Source organism: Limanda limanda, chromosome 17 (genome assembly GCF_963576545.1).
Source record: "Limanda limanda chromosome 17, fLimLim1.1, whole genome shotgun sequence".
In the NCBI taxonomy this organism is placed as follows: domain Eukaryota; kingdom Metazoa; phylum Chordata; class Actinopteri; order Pleuronectiformes; family Pleuronectidae; genus Limanda; species Limanda limanda.
Genome location: NC_083652.1, coordinates 19,293,977 through 19,314,565, shown reverse-complemented (window position 1 = coordinate 19,314,565; position 20,589 = coordinate 19,293,977). Strand labels below are relative to the sequence as shown.

At 42.1% G+C, this 20,589-nt stretch overlaps 2 protein-coding genes across 2 annotated transcripts; one reads left to right on the top strand and one right to left on the bottom strand.

The window, feature by feature from the left end:
• The first annotated feature begins 245 nt into the window (after window positions 1-245).
• LOC133023706 (lipid droplet assembly factor 1-like) lies at window positions 246-14,324 on the top strand. The gene is made up of 7 exons (XM_061090776.1): window positions 246-377; window positions 7,038-7,066; window positions 9,684-9,769; window positions 13,536-13,642; window positions 13,730-13,898; window positions 14,003-14,145; window positions 14,277-14,324. The coding sequence occupies exons 1-7, from the start codon at window positions 246-248 to the stop codon at window positions 14,322-14,324; spliced, it is 714 nt and encodes a 237-aa protein (XP_060946759.1).
• A 965-nt stretch (window positions 14,325-15,289) lies between these two features.
• Window positions 15,290-20,151, bottom strand: LOC133022626 (ER lumen protein-retaining receptor 2-like). The gene is made up of 5 exons (XM_061089474.1): window positions 19,912-20,151; window positions 17,728-17,828; window positions 17,461-17,619; window positions 17,094-17,346; window positions 15,290-16,556 (listed from the first exon to the last, which is right to left on the bottom strand). Exons 1-5 carry the CDS (start codon window positions 20,000-20,002, stop codon window positions 16,522-16,524), a joined length of 639 nt encoding a protein of 212 aa, XP_060945457.1. The 5' UTR covers window positions 20,003-20,151; the 3' UTR covers window positions 15,290-16,521.
• Window positions 20,152-20,589: the final 438 nt, after the last annotated feature.

Below are 20,589 nucleotides of genomic sequence, written 5' to 3'. Positions count from 1 at the left end.
AATTAACTTTTCACAAAGCAGCAGCCGGCATCAGATGATGTTTGCTGTTTCCTCCATGCAAAAAAAATAAATACAGCTATAGTAAGTGACTGACTTCAGCTTGAGTGAGTGACTGGTTGAGGGATATCACCGCCATCCATCGATGACTTTTATGAGACACTGTGTGTATCAGCGCTTGAGTATAAACTGACAACTGGACGACTCCTTGGTGACGCATCAAACGGCCGGTGACACTGGTTTTCTCTATGGACACTCTCTGTTGTGCACTGGTGACGGTGACGCGCTTCCAGCAGCTGCGTCTTTGCTTCGTCGGGAGTCATCTCGGCAGAGCAGCGATCCAGGCAGAGTGCGGGCGCGACAGCATTGCACCTCAAGGGGTGATTCACTCAGGAGAAGCCACAGACGATTTGTCCAGTTGTGCGTCGTTAAGACCATCTCCCCAGCAAATGTATAAAAACAGCGCTGGCTTATCCAGTGTGATAACCAGCGTCTCAAAGGCATGTTGAACTGGACTTTTATGAAAGCAGCCCTCCCTGACTCTGACTTTCCTCATGTGTGTGATGAATCTCTTCAAGCGGTGCGGAACACCAACAAGGCAGTGCTCACCATGGATGGTATCCCACCTCCAGACTCACAGGTTGTTGTAGGATGAGTAGGTGCTTTGCTTATTATTTGTAAAATATCTATTAATGGAAAACTTGACTGTTATTGTAGTTTCACAGTGACAAAAAAAAAAACATGTGTCTTGAGGTCACTTTGGCTCCAAGGGTTCATTAATCCATTAATCAACTTTCCAATATTAGGAAGAGGAAATTTCTGCTTTTAGTAGATAGTCCTCTGTTAACTATTAATGGTCCTTGATGACTTACTGTTAGCCATTATCTGGATGAATATAATGAATGTAAATGAACATGTCTTCAACCCTTTAGCTTTCTGGGAGACTGAGCAAGATGAGAGAGATAGAGAGGAAAGAAGAGTCTGTTCTCCGTCCTTCTGCTTCTGTTTCACCCCTGTGCAAGGTTTTCTATCCCATGATGCAACAGTGAATCCGTTCTAAGGGCCACAGAGTCACAAATTCATCAATTCTTGTTCTGCTGCTGGCCGATGCCAGCCCAGTAACATTTAACACCAAAACAGAGTCACATACATCAACTGTGTCTCACTGTTATCTAGGTCCAATGCGGTACCAAGCCATAAATGGTAACACACGCACACACACACACACACACACAGACACAAGCCTCTTGCCGTAGACAGCACACAGAGATCAGCGCACATCCATTCTGCGGACACTTTGGGGCATTAGCAGTGTTCATCTATCTCGCAAGAATGGAGCCGAGCCAAAGGGTAGATTTCTGCTAATACCTGCCTCCAGGGATCCGACACTTCAGGCTTTTTTTTTTTTAATGGATAAGTCTTTAAATCTGATTAATGGTAGCCAGGTCTGTCATAGCTGATAAAGTCGTACCCTACAAAGTTCTTCTTGACTCTCAAACTTCTGAGACACTTTAGGAGTGACTGCCTGTGTGTCGTTTGGTATTTCTTTTGTCAAAGCACCAAACTAAAAGCAAAAAGCTGTGAACCAGGGCAAGGGTTTCACACATCAGGTATCATAGCATCCAGAACAGCAGGCGGAGGCAGGATGTGACATTTGCGTTCTCACACGCAGACCCTCTGGAGAACATCATGAGATAACCTAGAGTTCAGGGCATGTCTAAAGGTAACTGATATGAACGCAAAACACAAAACAATTTCCCAGTGCTGCTCTCCATCCCATATGATTTGAACATGGCAACAGCACAAAGCCGTATGGTATCTTTAAGAATTCCTCATTTTACCTATTATTATTGATTTTGAACTAACTGGCTTGACCTGAAACCTCCGCTCTTTTAGTATTGCAATGGTTTGTAACATGTTGCAATAGATCTCGGCAATTATCTAGTGTTTGATTCAGTTCAAATAGGAAATCTCAGCAAATACTGGACCCAGGTGGGCAATGTAAAATATTAATTATCCTCCAGTTTTCAGTTAGAGCTGAATTTAAAATTAAGTTATAACAAGTGCTGCCTTCGCACTAATTCTGCTGGTTCAAGCCATCGTCTTTCCAATTACTTTTTCGAATCAAATATTACTTAACATAATCCTCCAACTCCCCTACTCCCCCTGTTGTCAGATCAGTTTTGCACTTAAGCCATAACTCCGCTCTCACTTCCCCTTTCTTCGTTCCACACAAATTCATTAGCTTCAGAACGGCTAAACGAACGAGGCAGTGCCGATCGCTAACTGCTCCTCAGCTCCTTCACTCAGCGAACCTCCCACTCATCCCTCATTCCTCCCAAATGATGTCAAATGAACTTGCTCAAAGTTAATATTACAAGCGTACTCTTTACTTTGCATGAACCGTGTTCCCTCTGTCTTTTGTGCTGCATGTGCTAAATGAGCATATTGCTTCCCTCCATCATTCCATATCAGACAATAGATCCATGCTGTTGGGTCTGTCGAGTTTGATTCGATGGAGATGAACAGCCAAATGGTCGATAACCAGTAATCACCAAGCAAGATCCTTGAGCTGCCGTCCATCAATGTCATTTCATTTGGTGAATGGGGGCTAAAATATGTGCTTTCATGCAAATCATTAGTGTCTAATGATCAAGTCTGGGATTAAGAAAGATCATTAGGAAAGATCATTGGGATGGTTTTGAGCTTATTCCAGACCAGTGTTGCCATGACATTCATTCTTACTTGTTAACCCCATCCAGTGTTTAGGCCATGTTAATGTGACATTTGTGCGAGAGCCAGTGCCTCATACCCGCGGCCTCCGGGGATTCAGGCAGGCATGCTGGGAAACCAAAGTAGAGGGTTGAGAGAGGCGGGCGGGGGGGGGGGGGTGTCACATGCAGGTGTTCCTTCGTCTCCCACGTGAGGAGCTCAGAAGCAGGAAGGTGGTGTGTGCCTGTGTGCGTGTGGGTGTGTGTGAGGTGGGTTGTTGCCAAGAAATCTTCCACATTACGAGGGGGGGGGCAAAAACGCCCAGCGTCCATATTTTCTTCAGATATTAAAAAGATAACCGCATAAATCAATCAGAGGGGAAAATTGTATTTTCTCTCTCACACGTTCTGATCTGCTCAGTTTCCTCTCTATCTCTCTCTACCTGCTTCGTTCCACAGCGTGTGTGTGTGTGTGTGTGTGTGTGTGTGTGTGCGTGTGTGCGTGTGTGTGTGTCGATGACAAATTTTGGTTTGAAACCATTGTTGTTGTTTTGGCCGATCCTCACAATTTTAAAGGGCTGTTTGATGGTTAGAATTAGGTTCTAGTTGAGAAGGTTAATGTTAGGGGCTAGGGACTGTATTAAATCAATGAGTGTCCTCACAACTATAGCAAGACAAGTCTGTGTGTGTGTGTGTGTGTGTGTACGTGTCTGCGTGTAAGTGTGTGTGCACTAAGCCTGGGTTAGACAAGAGAGAAGCTTTCAAATGTGTTTGTGCAATAGGACCTGTAATGTATGAAATTAAATATGTATTTATACTCATGAATGAATATAATTACATATAGCACAGTATTATAATGATATATCCATGAATGTACAACTGACGCTTCTGGCATTTCTGTTGGTATTTTTCTGATTGTGATTTTCTACACAATGACCTTTTTTCAGTAGACTTTTACCTCCCTCCATGGCAGTGTTTCCAAACTGTGTTTTTATTATTGTACTGGAGTGATTGTAGGCTTGCAGAGTTCAGTTTTTTTCCTCCCAATGAATGTATTGACTGTATAAAGAGAATGTATTACTGTGCTGTGAGAAAGTACACAGAAAAGTACTGGTCAATATATCGATATTTTTGATCAAATAAATGACGTATCTCTAAGGATTGAGACAAAGAGCTGTTGATGATCTGTGTCTTTTTTCTGCCTTGGAAATCAAACAGAATCTGAAATGGAAGAAAAAATGTATTGGATGTGTGTGTGTGTGTGTGTGTGTGTGTGTGTGTGTGTGTGTGTGTGTGTGTGTGTGTGTGTGTGTGTGTGTGTGTGTGTGTATGTGTGATAAGTGTGATAACAGTTTGTTATATTCCAGGAGGATACAGTGTTCACTGTGCCACAGCAACAGCCCAACTGTAACAATCCAGGTGAGAATCACAAGCTCAGAGGAAGAAGAGGGATACAGTTGTGTGTGTGTGTGTGTGTTTGTGTGGTGTGTGTGTATGTGTGTATCTGTGTGTGTATGTGTGCAGGCACAATTTAAGTCTTGACAGCAGCGCTGACTCATCTGACACTTTGTCCCTGTCAACGTTAGGATGGAGCGTAGTGTACATGAGAACAAACACTCACACACACGCCCTCTCTCTCACACACACACACACACACACACACACACACACACACACACACACACACACACACAGGACAAGTTGCAACTTTATTCTCTTATAATCACCTCGGATTGAAGTTGAACATCTTTCACATCTTTCAAACTCCCCCTGGATCCATCCACAGGCACAGTTAGACAATCTCTATCTCTTACTCGACCTCACAGTCTAACAATTACCAATACACACAGCTCCTGAGAAGCCAATTAACACCTCTCTAAGTAAGAAGGGAAAATAAACTCAGTGTTAACACGCATTTATCTGCACAAACATTTAAATCACCAGCAGCACAAGAGGAGGAACAGCGTGTCTGTTTAAACCAGACAAACAGCAAGTGGCCGCTGTGAATAAATCCACATCACCACATTGTCTAAACTGAGGTCATCCATACGCTGCAGGGACATAAAGTAGGTCCCTCTGATAAATGTCCTGTCAGCCCTGAAACGTCTCTCATGTGAAACTTATTCAACAGACGAGGAGAGCTGCAAGGAGAGAGAATGAAGGGAGACAGATAGAAAGACAGGCGAAAAAACAAAGGGAGTGTATATGTCTTTGTGTGTGTGTGTGTGTGTGTGTGTGTATGTATACCGCTGAGTCGTATGCGTGTGTTGCTGCAGTAATAAAGATGGATGAGCCTGTTCACTGCTGCTGTGATTGGGCCTCTGCTGTGTGTGTGTGTGTGTGTGTGTGCGTGAGCCTATGTATATATTTTGCTGTCAAAGAAACAAAATAGTTAAGTCTTGTATTTAAAAAAAACATTACATCCTCAGAGAATCACTGAAAAAATCTTTAAATCTACGTGAAAACTATTTATTATACATGTCTGTCAATATCCAAAGCAGAGACGATAAATCATGGAGAGAGCCTGCAGATTTCTACTCCAACCAAACTGCTCCTCTGTGCTCAAGTGATCACATCATGGACTCAGCTACTGCTTAATTTACCTTAACATCAACAAAAGAACATGTTTTTAGATATTAATTGAATCACATAGGGTAAAACTGGGTGAATTTGGATGTTCTCCTTTGTGGTGTTTATTTCAGGAGTCCCAGCACATCAGGGTTCCTGAAATTTCCTTCACAGCAATTGCATCCATTGCAGAGCTGTTGCTCTGGTGCCTCAGATTGCATCATATTGCTGAGGTATGTCTCATTGAGATTTTAAAAAACAACGCAGCCCTCTTTTCCGTGATCTCGTGAATTGAAATGTGGTTTCTCAAGGGGGCTGTTGGGCCTTGGGCTCCACTGAGGGCCATTCTAGTTTTAGAATGTTTGATTTCAATGTCAATTTAAATACTTTTTACCCAGTCACTCTTAATTAAATGTTATCTAGATAGGGATAGGTTAGGAATGAATTAATTCAGCAAAAAAGGACCTCAAATACAAACTCTAGCACATCATTTGAAATTTTGCAAACACTCCTTCTTACTAAAAACAGCCAGAGGCACTGGTTTTCCTGCACTGACTCCGTGTGAATATTAATGTTCCCCTCTGTGTGCTGAAGGCTGTAGCTGTTTTCCGACATGACCGCCACAGAAGAAGTGGGTTTTCTGTGGATGTTGCCTCTCACACATGCACAACACAGCAGGAGGTTCACAACAACAAAGAAATCTCCAGAGCGTTCAGGTGAGGGCTGGTGCAGCAGGCAGAGGCAGGACGTGACCTAGGAATTCTGCCGCGGATATCTCTGGTTTTCGGTTTACAGCAAATCGACCCCGGCTTCGGCCCTGATCACTAAAAACACTGTTGACTTTTTTCAACCTTTGCCAGAGACTTTTTGTTTTTGTTTTTACATGTTTGGGTCCATCAGATGTTAGAAACACCATCAACACATTGTGAAAGAAGCCCAGGAGGAGTTTACTCGTGTGAAACAGGATTTCCAGCACATCAGTGTTCCTGATATTTCCTTCAAAACAAACTAATGCATTGTGCTGGTGTGTCAGATTGCATCAATTTGCTGTTGTGTGTTTTTTTTACTGCAGCCCTCTTTACTGCAGCTGATGAGCTGCTCAAATAATAGGAACAACTGCTTTTCAAATAAACAGGGAACATCGACACGGCAAAACACATCAGTGACAATTTATATCTGCAAGGCAACAGTCACGGGATTGTCACACCTGAGCCTCTTTCTGAATAGAACTGCAGCTGGTGGAAAATTATGCCTGCAGAAGGACCAATTTATTCTCTGTGGTGATGAAAAGCGTTTATCTATCTGTGGAGGTTGCATTCAGGGACAAGATGACTTGGGCAAACAAGCCTTACTGTTCCAAAATGAAACAGTCACTCGTCATGCACAGGCAAACACGGATAAAACCCACAGACTAGATTTAGATTGGAATATTTTACTCAGTGTAAATATCATACAGCTCGAATAAATAGCTGGAATACATTGATACACAACAAACAAAGTCTGGAAATATTCTCAACAGTGTGATATTAAGTTTGAAGGCCATGAGAAGTGTTTTCAATTAGATTCTGAGCAAGGGTATCCAACCAGAAACTTTTAATTATTTAAAGTATTATACACACCTGCCTGTTTCGCTTGTGCTCTTGTGATTGGCTTGCTAATCCTTCTTCATACCTGGTGTTAACAAGTCTCTTGGGTGATTTGATCACAACTGGACAGCTCTAGGTATCAGTACCCACTCCTGGTTTGTTTGTTTGTTATCAGGATCACGCAAAATTACAAAAGCGAATAAAGTGAAATTCGGTTCAAAGGGATATGTGTCAGGAAAGAACCCATTAAAGGGTAATCCATATTTTCACTGTCTTTGACATTGTGAGATGTTTGCTAGCGTTTGTCGACATTTTGGTTGATGTGTGTGTGTGTAAGTGTGATAACAGTTTGTCACAAATCGGGAGGATACACTGTTCAACACAGTGACCAGCAGGGCTTTGTTGTTCCACAGCAGCTCAACTGTAACAATCCAGGTGATAATCACAAGCTCAGAGGAAGAGGAGGCATACAGTGTGTTTGTGTGTGTGAGTGTGTGTGTGTGTGTGTGTGTGTGTGTGTGTGTGTGTGAGAGAGAGAGAGAGAGAGAGAGAGAGAGAGAGAGAGAGAGAATAATTCATGCCTTTCCATACAAAAAATCTGGCGTGTTTAGAGACTGATAAAGTAATCTTTATTGGATGTGCCCTCTCAGGGATTGGTTATGTGTCGGGTTTCATTCAGAACCAGACCTGCCTCCAGCTACAAGTTTCTTCGATTGTAAAGACAGCATCAAAATTCACATTGACTTTTACAGGCAGTTTTCGGTTTACACAGACAAAAGCACTTTATTTTCCCACACAGTTCTTCACAGCGCTCAGCTGAAAATGTATTAAAAATACCAACAAACCTTGAATTTATTTAAAGATTCATGGCAGACAATCGAAAGCCGCTGGTCTTTCTTTGCTAGCTACTTAAACCAACAGACCTGCCCGAGCTCCTCACAGCTTCATAGCACTCATGGCTTTTCTGTGATGATGAAGCCATGCTAATCCCCCTTTCATCACACCTTCTCCCCAGCTGCCTCCCCCCCCTCCCTGTGAATATTCGCCTGTTTAATGTAGTACCCTCTGCACAGCTTTCATCTAGCCAACCGCACCACCTTGATGTTGGAGTAGTTCTAATTCAGGGTTGTTAGAGCATCACACACACTGCTAGTCCAAACAACCAGAGACACAAAAGGTCACCTGTGAAGTTCACGCCAGGAGTGTAGTTGTGTAGATATTATGCACATGCACCTGACAAAAGTGTTTGCATCATAAAGACTTCCATAAACACTGGAAAACCACCAAGCCTTGCATACAGATCAGAGGGTATTCTGCCATGTGGTGCACTCCTGTAACCACTAAAACAACATAAACTCAAGCCCAACATTCCCCTAAAAATCCAATCAAGCTGCACATAATCACCCAAACACTTAAATTTGTCCTCTAAATATTTGTATCTTTATCTATATATGACTTTTTCTTTTTTATCAAGATCCATGAATCATTATCTGCGAAATCAATGAAAATCTAAAATAAATACCTTTTCTTGCAATTTTTAAAAGGAAGTAAAAAGAATTCCTGGATCTGCACCAAACTTCATTGGCTTCCCATACTTCATCCCTCCACCAAGTTTCATGTTTATCCGTCCTTGTCGTTTTTGCCTTATCTTCACTTAAAATCACACAAACCAACCAACAAACAAACAGACACGAGTGAAACCCTTGACTCCTTGGTGGTAACCCCCAACCCCCCCAAAAAAGGTATTTTACCCGAAACAAAATCGTTACTGGGGCATGAGTTCCTCCCCTGGGTTCAAAACAATCACCTAATGACCAAAGCTGAACTAATGAGCAAATCCAGCAGCTGACACTAAAGCTGTGACACATGGGCAGAAAAGATTCTCCTTTCTTTCCCGAGGGAGACATTGTGAAGTGATGGGAAATACAAATGGATGGTCCCAGATTTAATGAGACAGAGGAGTTCCTCTTGCGGCTCCATACTTCCATCCCTATTCATCCTCTCTTTTTAGTCTGTCTCTTCCCCTTGTTCTTCCTCGAGGTCCACAGGTCTCCTCCAGGTCAGACTCACACAAAACGTGAAGCAAATAATGGATGGGGCTGTGTTTCTTTAAAATCACTTTTCTTTAATGATGACCTTTCTAGACCCTTCCCTTTCTTTTCATTCTCTCCTTTATGAAGAGCTGTCACTCATCCTGCAGCAGCTTTTCACCCACTCCTTCTTCAATCATAATTCAAGGACTGTATCACAATGCAAGGGACAAATGGCAGCAGCAACAGCAATCCATTACAACACCGGAGCTGAGAGGGAAACTGCATATCTGATGAGGAGCAGAATCAACACAATGAAACAGCATTTCGATGATCGGAACCATTTTTCTTGCAAGGTTTTTTTTTTCAATGTGTAAACCCACTGACCCAACTTTTAAATATTTCCTCCCGGCTTTGTGATTCAATGACACCTCATGGATTTTGCTTCTAATTGATGAAAAGTTGAACGCCGGGGCGGTGTTGATTCATTATAACTGAATGTGGGAAACGTGCTGATTAAATATTGCAAATTCAATCCCAGTCCGTAATGGAGTGGATGATAAACCAAATGCTGTCACAATATGCTGAGAGATACAAACAGGCAGCATGTGACTGGGGCATGGGGGGTGCATTACGTTAGACTGATTAAAGGAATAATTCTGCACATTTTCACTTTCAGGAGGTGGATGAGGAGGTTGAATGCACCTCCATATTATATGTATATTATGAAGCCAACTTCGCACAAGGTGTATGACACAAATACATGGTTCTGTCTACCAGCACATCTAAAGCTCGCTGATTAATTCTGTTCAAAACAACAATTCACCATTTTTCAAGGGAATGTGCCAGACTATTCTCCCTTTTCGGGTGTTTGGCTGTACAGCAAATTGTCCCAAGACACTAAGGTACACTACGTAAAATATAGTTTAAACATTTCAGTTTGTCAAAAGCTAATGTCTAAATTAGTGGGATTTCAAGGAAAGGGTCATGCACATGTCAATCTATAGTTCTGAGGGCCAATTTTTCAATGGGGTTTAATACCATCACTGCCACAAATTCAATGGTCTTTTTGAGGGGTTAAGACTTGGTTTTAAGTTAAGGGTAGGAAATAGGTCTAGGTTAGTGTCAGGCATTTAGTTGTGATGGTTAAAGTTAGGGTAAGGGGCTAGGTAATGCACTATGTCAATAAGTGCCCTCACAACTATAGAGAGACGTGCATGTGTTTGTTTGTGTGTGTGTGTGTGTGTGTGTGTGTGTGTGTGTGTGTGTGTGTGTGTGTGTGTGTGTGTGTGTGTGTATGTGTGTGCAGTGATGCAGCTGCTGCTGATGGCGAGCTTTGAGAGGGATCTGACTCCATACTCCTCAGTGCCCTTTACCAGCCTCCAGGGAGCGCTCTTTGAGCCCTTTTCTCTCCCCGGTCAGAGGAGTGGACCTCCTTCATCTGGCAAAATGACAAGCACTGACAATGAGGACTTTCCATGAGACACAGGGCAGACTCCACAGACATTTTATTCTCCCTGCGGCCAGCTGTTGGCCGAACCAGCCTGTGAAACTACAAAGAGAGGAGAAGCCTGGACTGAGGGACAGGCAGGTGGACAGTGTGATGGAGGGCTGAGGGTATCGGGGGTGAAGAGCCAAAAGAGAGAAAAAGCACCAGGTCCCTCTTGTTTTCTCATTAAACACTGCAGGCTTTGGAATATATGTCCAACATGTAACTCATCATATCATTTTACAAGCCACTCAAGAGGTGGACATGCATCGGTCAACACTGAACCCCCCCAGCCACCTCTCTCTCAGTGATTAGTTTTCACAATCAGTGGATGCAAATTGGAATTTGCTGACAGCTCATCAATCACATTTCGGCTTCAATCTGTTGAGCGGCTCGGCACGTGCCAGTAGATATTTTCTAAAGTCAATTTGCTCTCCGACACTCAGACATATCTCCATTCCACAGGTTTCCAGTTCCAATCTCCCCTCAAGTAGAAGAGAATGGGCTGCTTGTCACAAGAGTCATTAGTCCCAGGGGCCATGAAACAACACGGCTACCTTCAGCTCACTTATTATGTTGAGCAGGAAAACAATTTCGAACTGTTGTACAGGCCGTGTTTTATTTGAGAAATGTTTGGCTGCAAATCACAAGATGTGTTTTACATACTTATCAGGGTTTTCGCAAAAACAACAAAATTCCAGTTTACTGCAAATCATAACACATATAAAGGTTAAACGAGTATAAATAATATATATTTATATGTTTATTGTGGTTTTGTTTACATGATATTGTGCTAGTTCAGGTCCACTTTAAATCAAGTTTTAGAAATCATAAATCAATGTACAAATTATTTTTGGTGTCAGGAGCTCAGTTCACACTTTGGCGGCACAACTTCTTTTATTTTCAGATCAAATACTGCATTTGGTGTTAAACAACTAGTAATATTTTATCTTATTTTAGACTTAGTACCATATGTTTATGAAATAGAAAATGTAAGGTTGTGCCACAACTTACTTACTAATTAATCTAGTCAAACACAGACAGACATCCATCTGTGAGCAGCTCCACTTTAACAGCAGGGGGTTGAATGCCTTGCTCAAGGGCACATCAGTGATGTTAATGAAGAAATGGAAAATTCTGCTCTTTTACTTTCCCCTTCATTTTCACTTTCCCAAGTATTTCCAAACTGGTCACGAATGGATTTACATGTATATATTACTGTACTGAGACTGCTCCAGAAAGAACTCAGAAACAGAGACTCACACATATTTCCACTAAAAACAATGTTTCACTCAGTCAAGTTTAATTGGTAGTGTTATTACGAAGTCTAATGCTTTGTCCGATTATCATACTCTGTATAGTGTGAACAATATATCAACTGTTGGCACAAGAAATATGCTTTTAGACATTCAAAATAAATGCCGAAAATGTACACATTTAGTTTTTTCAACCCTGTTTAAAAATAATTATTGTTATTTTCCTCTTTGTTTCTGGGTTTGTTTTTGTGTTTTTGTATGCATTTGTTTGTTTGTTTGTTTGTTATCAGGACTACGCAAAAAACTACTCATCCTTTTTCCATGACATTTAGTGGTTTCTTCCTTAAATAATTCTAATTAATGGGGATTCCTCTGCAAGCTGCACACACATGCTCACACTCCCTGGTTCACTGAGTTCATTGTGCTCAGCAGTCTGGAGAGGTGGATGCAGGCGCACCGCTTTCTCTCTCTCGCCCAATTCTTTCCCTGTGCTCAATACAGAGGAGAGTGATTAATTAGAATGTCCTGCAGCAATAAAGGCTCCAATAAGTTGTCATCACTGGTCCTGAGGGTGGCTCTCTGTGGTGTGGCTGTAAATACATCACCTTGCCATTCCCCTCACTGCAAGACCTCACGTTATAGGCTCACATCTATTTAATGCCATCCTCAAAACTCTAGGGGATAGAGTCAGTTTGTGGATGGTGGTGGCACGGGCAGCAATTCCTATCCTTGATTGAAGAAGTAATCAGCGGTGGTGGTAAATTTCAGTCATTAAATATTCTGATTCCTCTCGGTCTTGCCAGGGAAGACTCGTTGATGCTATTTCATAGCAGCACAGGGCGGAGAGGGAGAAAGCACTGTCATGACTTTTAAGGAGCCATTTCATTCCAACAGCTGGGACGTGAGTTGGGAACCCCCTCTACTGGGTTTCTGGAGAACTACTGCTGCGGCGCCCCTGGTTGCAGAGTCAAGCTCTGCATCATCAATGAATCACAATGTCAGAATGTGCTTGTTACACAGAGTTGCACACACCTGCAGGAGGCTACATGCAAACTGCAGCATATTCGTATTGCATGTTCTCTGGAGAACTTGTAATATGTTTTTTGTTACTGTGCAAATAAAACCCATTACAAGCATCAGACTAATTTTCTTTTTCATTTTTTTAAACTTTTGTTGTTGTTTTATTTAACTTTGTTTGGAATTTGAGCATGTTTACGTCTTGAAAAAGTCCAAAAAGGGGAATAGAAATCCTTCGAAATACAATAGGTCATCCCACCGCTCAGTGCTCGGGCCCTAAATAGATACAGATACATATCCGAAAACAAATGTGGGCCATTGTTGGCAAACATATGGGGCTCTAGGAAAGGTGTGAACCCTAACTTGGCCCATGTGGTAAATTGTTAATATGGCTCAAATAGCACAAAACAGATTTGGGCCACCTTTGGCACATTTGGATGGCATGCGGTATGCTATGGCCTACCTTTTATCAACATTTCATTGCAGCACGTTGAGTAAACAGTAGATGGCAGCAATTATATCAGCGAGCCTTTTGGAGTCTCTCTTCCAGGAATTCAGAAGAGGAAGAAGAAGGAGGAGAAAGAGGAGGAGGAGAAATAAGAGGAGGAGGAAGAGGAGGAGTATGAAGAATAAAAAGAAAGAAGGTGTGTTGCTACTGTTGCTGTTGGAGTGTGAGACTTACAGGACACAAGTTCACACAGTCGCAAGGAGGTTTTCCATTGAGATTCAAACCAGGTTTTCTACTTTGTTCAGGTTTGTACTCCCCAGCTGAACTTTTCAAAACACTCAGATGAGGATGTTCAGCTGTCCAGACTGTACATCAGTGGTGTGGGGTTAACTGGCTGGATTGTGGCTATCAGACTGACTTGTGTTTTCCTCAGGTGACAGTGTAGAGATGCAGCCCAGCAGCAGTGGAACTGACTCTCAGCAGCAGCAGGGGCGGTGGACGACCCTGCTGAGCCGCTGTCAAAGCTGTCAAAACTCAGAGGTGACCCCAAATAAGATCACCTGCAGCATCTTGATTCACTGTATTTATTTACCCCCCTGCTGAATGACTGAATGGTGTCTTCCCCAGATGGCTCAGGTGATGAAGACCAAATTTGTGCAGTACATGGGCAGCCATCCTGTCCTGACCCTCACAGTGATGGTGTTCGCGGCCATGTCTGCTCTGCCTGTTGGACTTTTCCTCGGCTTTGCTCTCGTCACCGCGGGTATTTCGGCAGTAGGTTTCGTCTTCTTCAATGGTAAGGTGCACTCAAGTCAAGATCGGCCTCACAAAGTGTTTTTTTTAACAATGTTTGAGATTTTCATTGCCAAAAACGTGTTCTTCTTCTCTGTTTTCTTTCAGTGGCCCTGTTGTTTGTGGCAGGGTTGACTCTGATGTGCATCCTCTGCGGTGTCGCCTTCTTCTCTGTCACAGTTTCACTCATCCTAACAGCTTTTCAGGTATCCATCGCCAACTTCCTGAAGTATTCCCCACAACTGATCAAGGTAATATACTGTAGATCGATTGACATTATAGGTTTTACTTTAAATAGTACTTACTGTGGCACAGCATCACAAGCCGCTGTTAAATGTCGAACACTGTTTTATTTTGTCCTCCTCTCCATTTTTCCTATCAGCCGTTCAACGTCCAGGAGAAGGAGACGGATTCCAAAACTCAAGACTGAGGGAAACACAGTCGCTCTCGTCCTCTTCTCTTTACTTTCTTCCTTGGAATGTACAGGAGCCTTGAATCCGCACCACTGAAGCTCCAGGGTTTGGACTCAGAGGACAGAGATGCTTGAATGTGTGATGACTTGATGCTGGAATCTGCTGTTGTAAATGGATTTTCTAAGCACAAAGTCTACCTGATGGTTAATGTTACGATTTATTTTATCATTATATTATCTTAAACAAGAAGTCTTATAATCTTATATTTATATATTTATTTTAATGGTTATATAATGTCACCATGAAAGACTATTTTCCCAAGTGTCTCAACAAACGTGATAAAAACATGTTACATGACTGTTTTCTGTCAAGTGTCATCTGCCGTCTGTGAAGAAGCTTTGAATAAAAGTTAATCACAATGAAACTGTTCACTGGTTTTCTGTCCAAACTCCTTGGCAATGAAATAGTAGAGAACACAAAACTGTGGCAATTAAATATTTTTCAATCCTGCGTTTTCTAAAGGGATCTTTGAGACAATAAATCATTAGAATTGTCTATACATTTTTCACAAAAAAACATCACTAATAATTCCTCTACAATTAACTTTTAAAAGCACAGTAAAAACATATCTTTCTAACTTTTGTCACTTTCTGTTATAACAAATATGCAACATTCTCATCATTCTCCACTTTTATTATTTTTAAAATGATAACTTACTATAGGATGTTATATCTATAATAATCTAACCTCATAATCTACATCTTGTTTTGTCAAGTAATATACTCGTCATGTAACTTTTGTGTTATCTTGAAGTCTATGCTCATCAAATAAAATGTAAATAAATAACCTTGACTTCTCCTTCATGTAAAAATACAGAATGTATAAACAGAAAATGTTAAGAACTCAAACTCAATTTGACAATATGTCTATAGGATAAAGCTGCACTCTAATCAGCTCTTCAAAAATCACAGTGACACTGGAGGGCGATTCTCATAAAATCTTTAATTGAGGTGATATTATGCAAAAAAAGTGACAAAAAGTTGAAATAATCTTTGAGGAATGGCAATTTTAAAAGGTTAGGCCTTTAAATTCACAATAAATGCATTCATTGAACAGCATGACAACCCTTATTCAAATTACTGAGCAGAACAATGTCAGATCTGTTGAACTGTCACACTTCAGACATAATAAATGAGAAGTCCCAACCAGTCGAAGAGCTGGAGGATCCTTCTCAGCCCTGAATGATGCGTGCACTCGATCTTCAGTCATTCATCTCTGACACGTCGCTGGTGTTGGTGGGTTGGTTACTGGAGTGCAATAATGACAGAAACAAAGTTTGTGCTATCTCTACATCCAAAAAGCATTGCTCTTAATGAAATCTATATTGAAGCTGCAGAGCAACTAAATTGAATGGTGGCTTCTTTAAAACAGCAAGCTGTAGAAAAAACAAGAAGACATGAGGAGTTTCATCCAAAGGAGATACCCACGTTTGAAATTACTGACACTGATGACTAAAAGTCTGCTGGCACTTAAGTAAAGTATTTTACAGTTTACATCTTAAAGTGAATGAGCTGTAAATACAAAAAGTGAGAGAAAAATCTTTTTTAAGTATTTTGAGAAATATTAAATGGCAATATTTTGTGTGTGATGTGTTGGCCTCTTAAATGTTGACAAAAGAGTGCGTTACAGGATATGTCAAACATAATGGAGATAAAAAATAAACGATCCTAATGTAGAAAAAAGAATACTGTGAGAAAATGGGTTTAATCCTCATCAGGCACTCAGATACATTACTCTTTATCTCTCTCTTTAATAAGACTGTACATTTGTGCATTTCATTACCAAGTCAAACAAGGTACTTCTCAGACATGACTCCATTTGTGACATTATAAAAATAAGAAATACAGAAAAAAGCGTATACACCTCGCATTTAAAAACAAAAAGAAGCCTTTCTCCTATTTGAAGAGCAATGAAAAGAAGTTTAAGGCAAGATGCTGAACACAGAAATCCAGATGTTGATTCGGGATGGTCTTTGTTCAGCTCTGGTGTTTGTTGGCATTTACCAGTTCAATCAGCAATCATCAAGAAGACTAGTGTTTTTCCCCGTTAGTTGCTCTCTGTCCCAGGCATCCTTTGCTATAGGTCATGAGATCCCACGATGTCATCTCCCCACCCCCTGAGTCTGCTGGGAGTCGCTGTCTCCTTCTCCAGGTTTTATGCAGGCAGACTCAGCTTCTTGCCTTTCAACACTGGGGGATGAGAAAAAACGTTAGACAGTCGTCATCGGAACCCAAGCACCACAGACAAAATCCTGTCGTGGTTTTGTGAGACAAATTTGAGGCTAAAATGATTGCGCACTTGGAAATGTACACTTTCTTCCCCCACAAAATTCCCTTTGTGCGTTTCCTGGGACTGGGTTTCCTTGCTTAACTACTGTGAAGGGACAGTTGCACAAAGAGGGAATTTTGTACTAAAAACCATAACTTTGGAAGAGACCCACTTCATTCACCAAACTCTGACGCCTCATATTAGCTCCAGCTCAACTGTATAATCTGTCTGTCTGTTTTCAAGGAATTTGGATTTAGTCCCTCATTTCTTACTCTGAACTAATTCTAAGAAGGAATGCAGTTCAAACGGGCATGTGAGAATTGTATGACCCCACTTTAACATCTTTTTACTGTGACTGAACACCAAATAAAATGATTTTATATAATCTTTCATGTGCATACATTTTTTTATTTTTTGTTCACCTATACTGTTGCTCATGACACAAGTAAAGAACCCACCTTTGGTGACATAAAGGTAGAAGAAGTCACAGTAGAGGATAGTCTGGACCACGCCCGACACAATGGCAATCATGTCAAAGAAGCCCTCAAAATAGAAACGCCAGATCCAGTTGAAGAGGTAGAGGGCGCGATACATGCCGAGGCAGAACAGGTAGTGGGTGGTGATTGTCTCCGCCTCGCCAGTCTTGCTGATCATGAAGAGCTGAGGCAGGATTGCCACAGACTCCAGGTAGATGGAGAACGTCCAAAGGATCTGATGACAAGGTGAGCAGGAGTGTAATTAATGTCACGTTTAAATGTCATGTTTACAAAAGGGACTCCTGCCAGAATTCTCAAAATCAAATCATTTACAAAACGTTTATCCAACCTCGAGGAAAGAGAAGTCATGGTTGATGAGAACAGCGAGGCCTCCTACAGGAACTACCAGGAACTCCACCCGGAAACTGTCATGGTTGCCATCATAGGTAGCCCTGAATTTCGCGTAGATCAGATAGACGGTGGCACACGAACAACCGATGTAGATCACCTGGTAAAAAACACAGAACCAGTCCACACATTATTCAGGGTACTGGGAATAACAGGAGACCAGCGTCAAGGGCTTCTGTTCAGAGCTGAAGCGCGACTGGTGTCTTACCTTCATGCATGTGTTGTAGAGGGAGATGAAGGAGGTGAGCAGATCCAGGTAGCGTGCAGTGAACACGATGGCAAACAGGATCTGGCTCTTTCCAGAGATACCTTGAACAGAAACAATCAAACATATTTACTATTTAGGTGAAAAGTAAACCAAAGTCATGAGCAACTTCAGAATGACTTCACTAGTAGTTATCATGACTAATAATGATTTTCCTTATTGAACAGTGACATCTACTGGAATCATGATATATCTGCACTTTTAGAAACATAACTTAGGACTATTAATAACTTTCATCAGTTTTACTTTCGAACATTATTCTGGGTACGTTTAACAAAAAATATAGAATGGCCTTTATATCCAGGCTTAACTTTCCAGGGGTCAAAATATAAAAACTGCCAATGAAAAACAACAATAGTAGAGAGTAGATATGATTGAGCATCGCAAGTATGTGGATTAGCCTCCTTGAACCAGCACTTCAGACATCACAGGTCATCAGCAGACAACAGTACAGGTTTGTACAGGTTTGTTTTGGAGTGTGTTTTTTTCACTGACCTTATAAACACAAAAACTAGTGTTTCTACTGTTTTTAGGTGCAGACAAACACAAACACAAATGGCAACATGGGTTTCCTCCATGTGCGACTGCCCACGGGGGTGAACCTGTGTGAGTGTGCATGATTGTCTACATGTGTTAGATAGCCTGTGATTGTCTGGTGACTTGTTTGAGATGAACCTCAGGCCACAGCCATCCCTCATCCTCCAGGAGTGTGTCTCCCTCTGTGCTTATATGTGCCCTCACATCATTTGTGGTCAGCATTGACCTGCTTCATCTCCTCTGTTGTCAGTTCACCTCTGTGTGAATGGTATCTCTCAGCAGATTTACAGTATGTATGAACAAGGTCATTGTGGTTCACATACATTAATGCAGGTGGGTGATAATCGTCTGTGAAGGTGAATTATGCATCATCGCAGGATGTGATGCCAGTGACAGCCAAGAAGGGTCGACCATGATGTAGGTGGACACTGTGACGTAGCCGGTCAAAGGTCACCTGAGTTGAACTCCACACAACACAACGCTGCAGATTTGCTTCCCCACAAGAAGTGCATTTTTTATTCGCCACAATGACTGTGAAAGACATTATTAAAGGTTGCTTGGTGCTTAACTTCCTCTCTGTTGTCTTTCTCTTTTGTTATTGGCTTCCCTCATTCCTGATCAAGGATTCTACAGACTGTAATGCCTGTTGGAGTTTGTGATTTTCTAAATATAAATATATATAGATATTTCTGATTTGAATAATAACCATTTTAATCTCTTACCTTAACAACAACATCACTACATGATATCTAACCGTACAAATACAGAAACAGAACTATCCAGCTGTTATCTGTTGCCTTAAAATTACCTCTTCACTTTGAACCTAACCCCCCACAGCCTTGTGCCCAATAACCTTTCACCTCTCATAAACCCTACTGGTAGGAGTGGTTATAAATCACTGGTATCTAGTGTGGCCCAGTCTGCAGCTTTACTCTCAACACACAACTAATGTCAAGCAAATTAAGTAGAGTCGAAATAAAACAAACAAACAGAAAGTGACAAACTATTTTAGGAGGTTAGCTACTTCCGTTGGGGAACGCCACGTCAGAAGCCAGACCAAACGAGTCGAGCACCGAACCTGAAGTTAGCAGAGCAGTGTGTGTGTATCACTGTGTGTGTGTGTGTGTGTGTGTGTGTGTGTGTGTATAAACTGCAGCGAATAAAACAAGCAACCACAACCGTACATTAATCTTGAATGATTACTTTTCCTCTGCAAAGCTGCAGACACCAAACTGTGTACACAACCGCTCAACCCTGACTTCAGCTAGCATACTCCACTCACACTGAGCCAGCTAATGCTAAGCTACATTTTTGATATTGTTGTCACTAACCTCAGTATTTTAACCGCACGTCTTTAGCAGGTGCAACAGAAGCAATGCACACACAGCAGTTTCTATGAGTTATCGGCAGTTAGCTAGCGCCGTTAGCCACTGGCTCAAATGAATGAGTGGGGAGCGTTAGCATGTGGCTAGCTACCTTGGAGCGTGCTAGTTGATGGGAGGGGGGGGGGGGGGGACAAAGCTGAGAAAGGTAAAAGTTACACAGAAACATTTAGCATCGGGTGTGAAGGTGGATGAAGCTCCGGCTCACCTGCACAGGACCTGCTCTTCCAGATCTTCAGCAGCAGGATGATGATGGCAGCCAGATGAGAGAGGTCCCCGGTCAGTCGGAAGATGTTCATGGCGGCGGGATGGATGAGCGGCTGACGCAGACAAGTCTCCTCTGGGCTCGGAAGCAGCCTCCTGGTCAACCGTGTTAGTCCTGTGGGAAGGTTTCACCGGCTCGGCTCGGCTCGGCTCGGCTCGACGGGGCTGCGGGTCCTCAACGGGATTGGAAATATGGCGAGAGTGCAGGTCGACGTGGAAGGGGGCGTGGGTAAACACAGGCAGGGATTCGGATTGGATAGAAATCGGACTGACAGCACGAAAGAGACCCGCCCACATCGAGCGGAACTGAGGGTGGGATACATAGATTTATATATAAAGGCTAGATGTCTCGTTCGACGGAGCTGGACGTCCGCACATGGCGGCCATCTTGCTAGGGGGCATTAAGATTAAGATTAAGATACATTTATTTGTCCCAAACACATGCACAGACATGCACAAGCACACTCATGCAAGGAGGGAAATTTAACCTCCTTGCCCATAGTCCAAGTTTCTGCCACTAGTCCACCGCCTCATCTCGCTCACCCATAACATTGTGTTGGTAGTGGTAAATAACCATAACTTGCTCAATTTTCAACCGATTTTTAAACGATCTGGTTTGTTA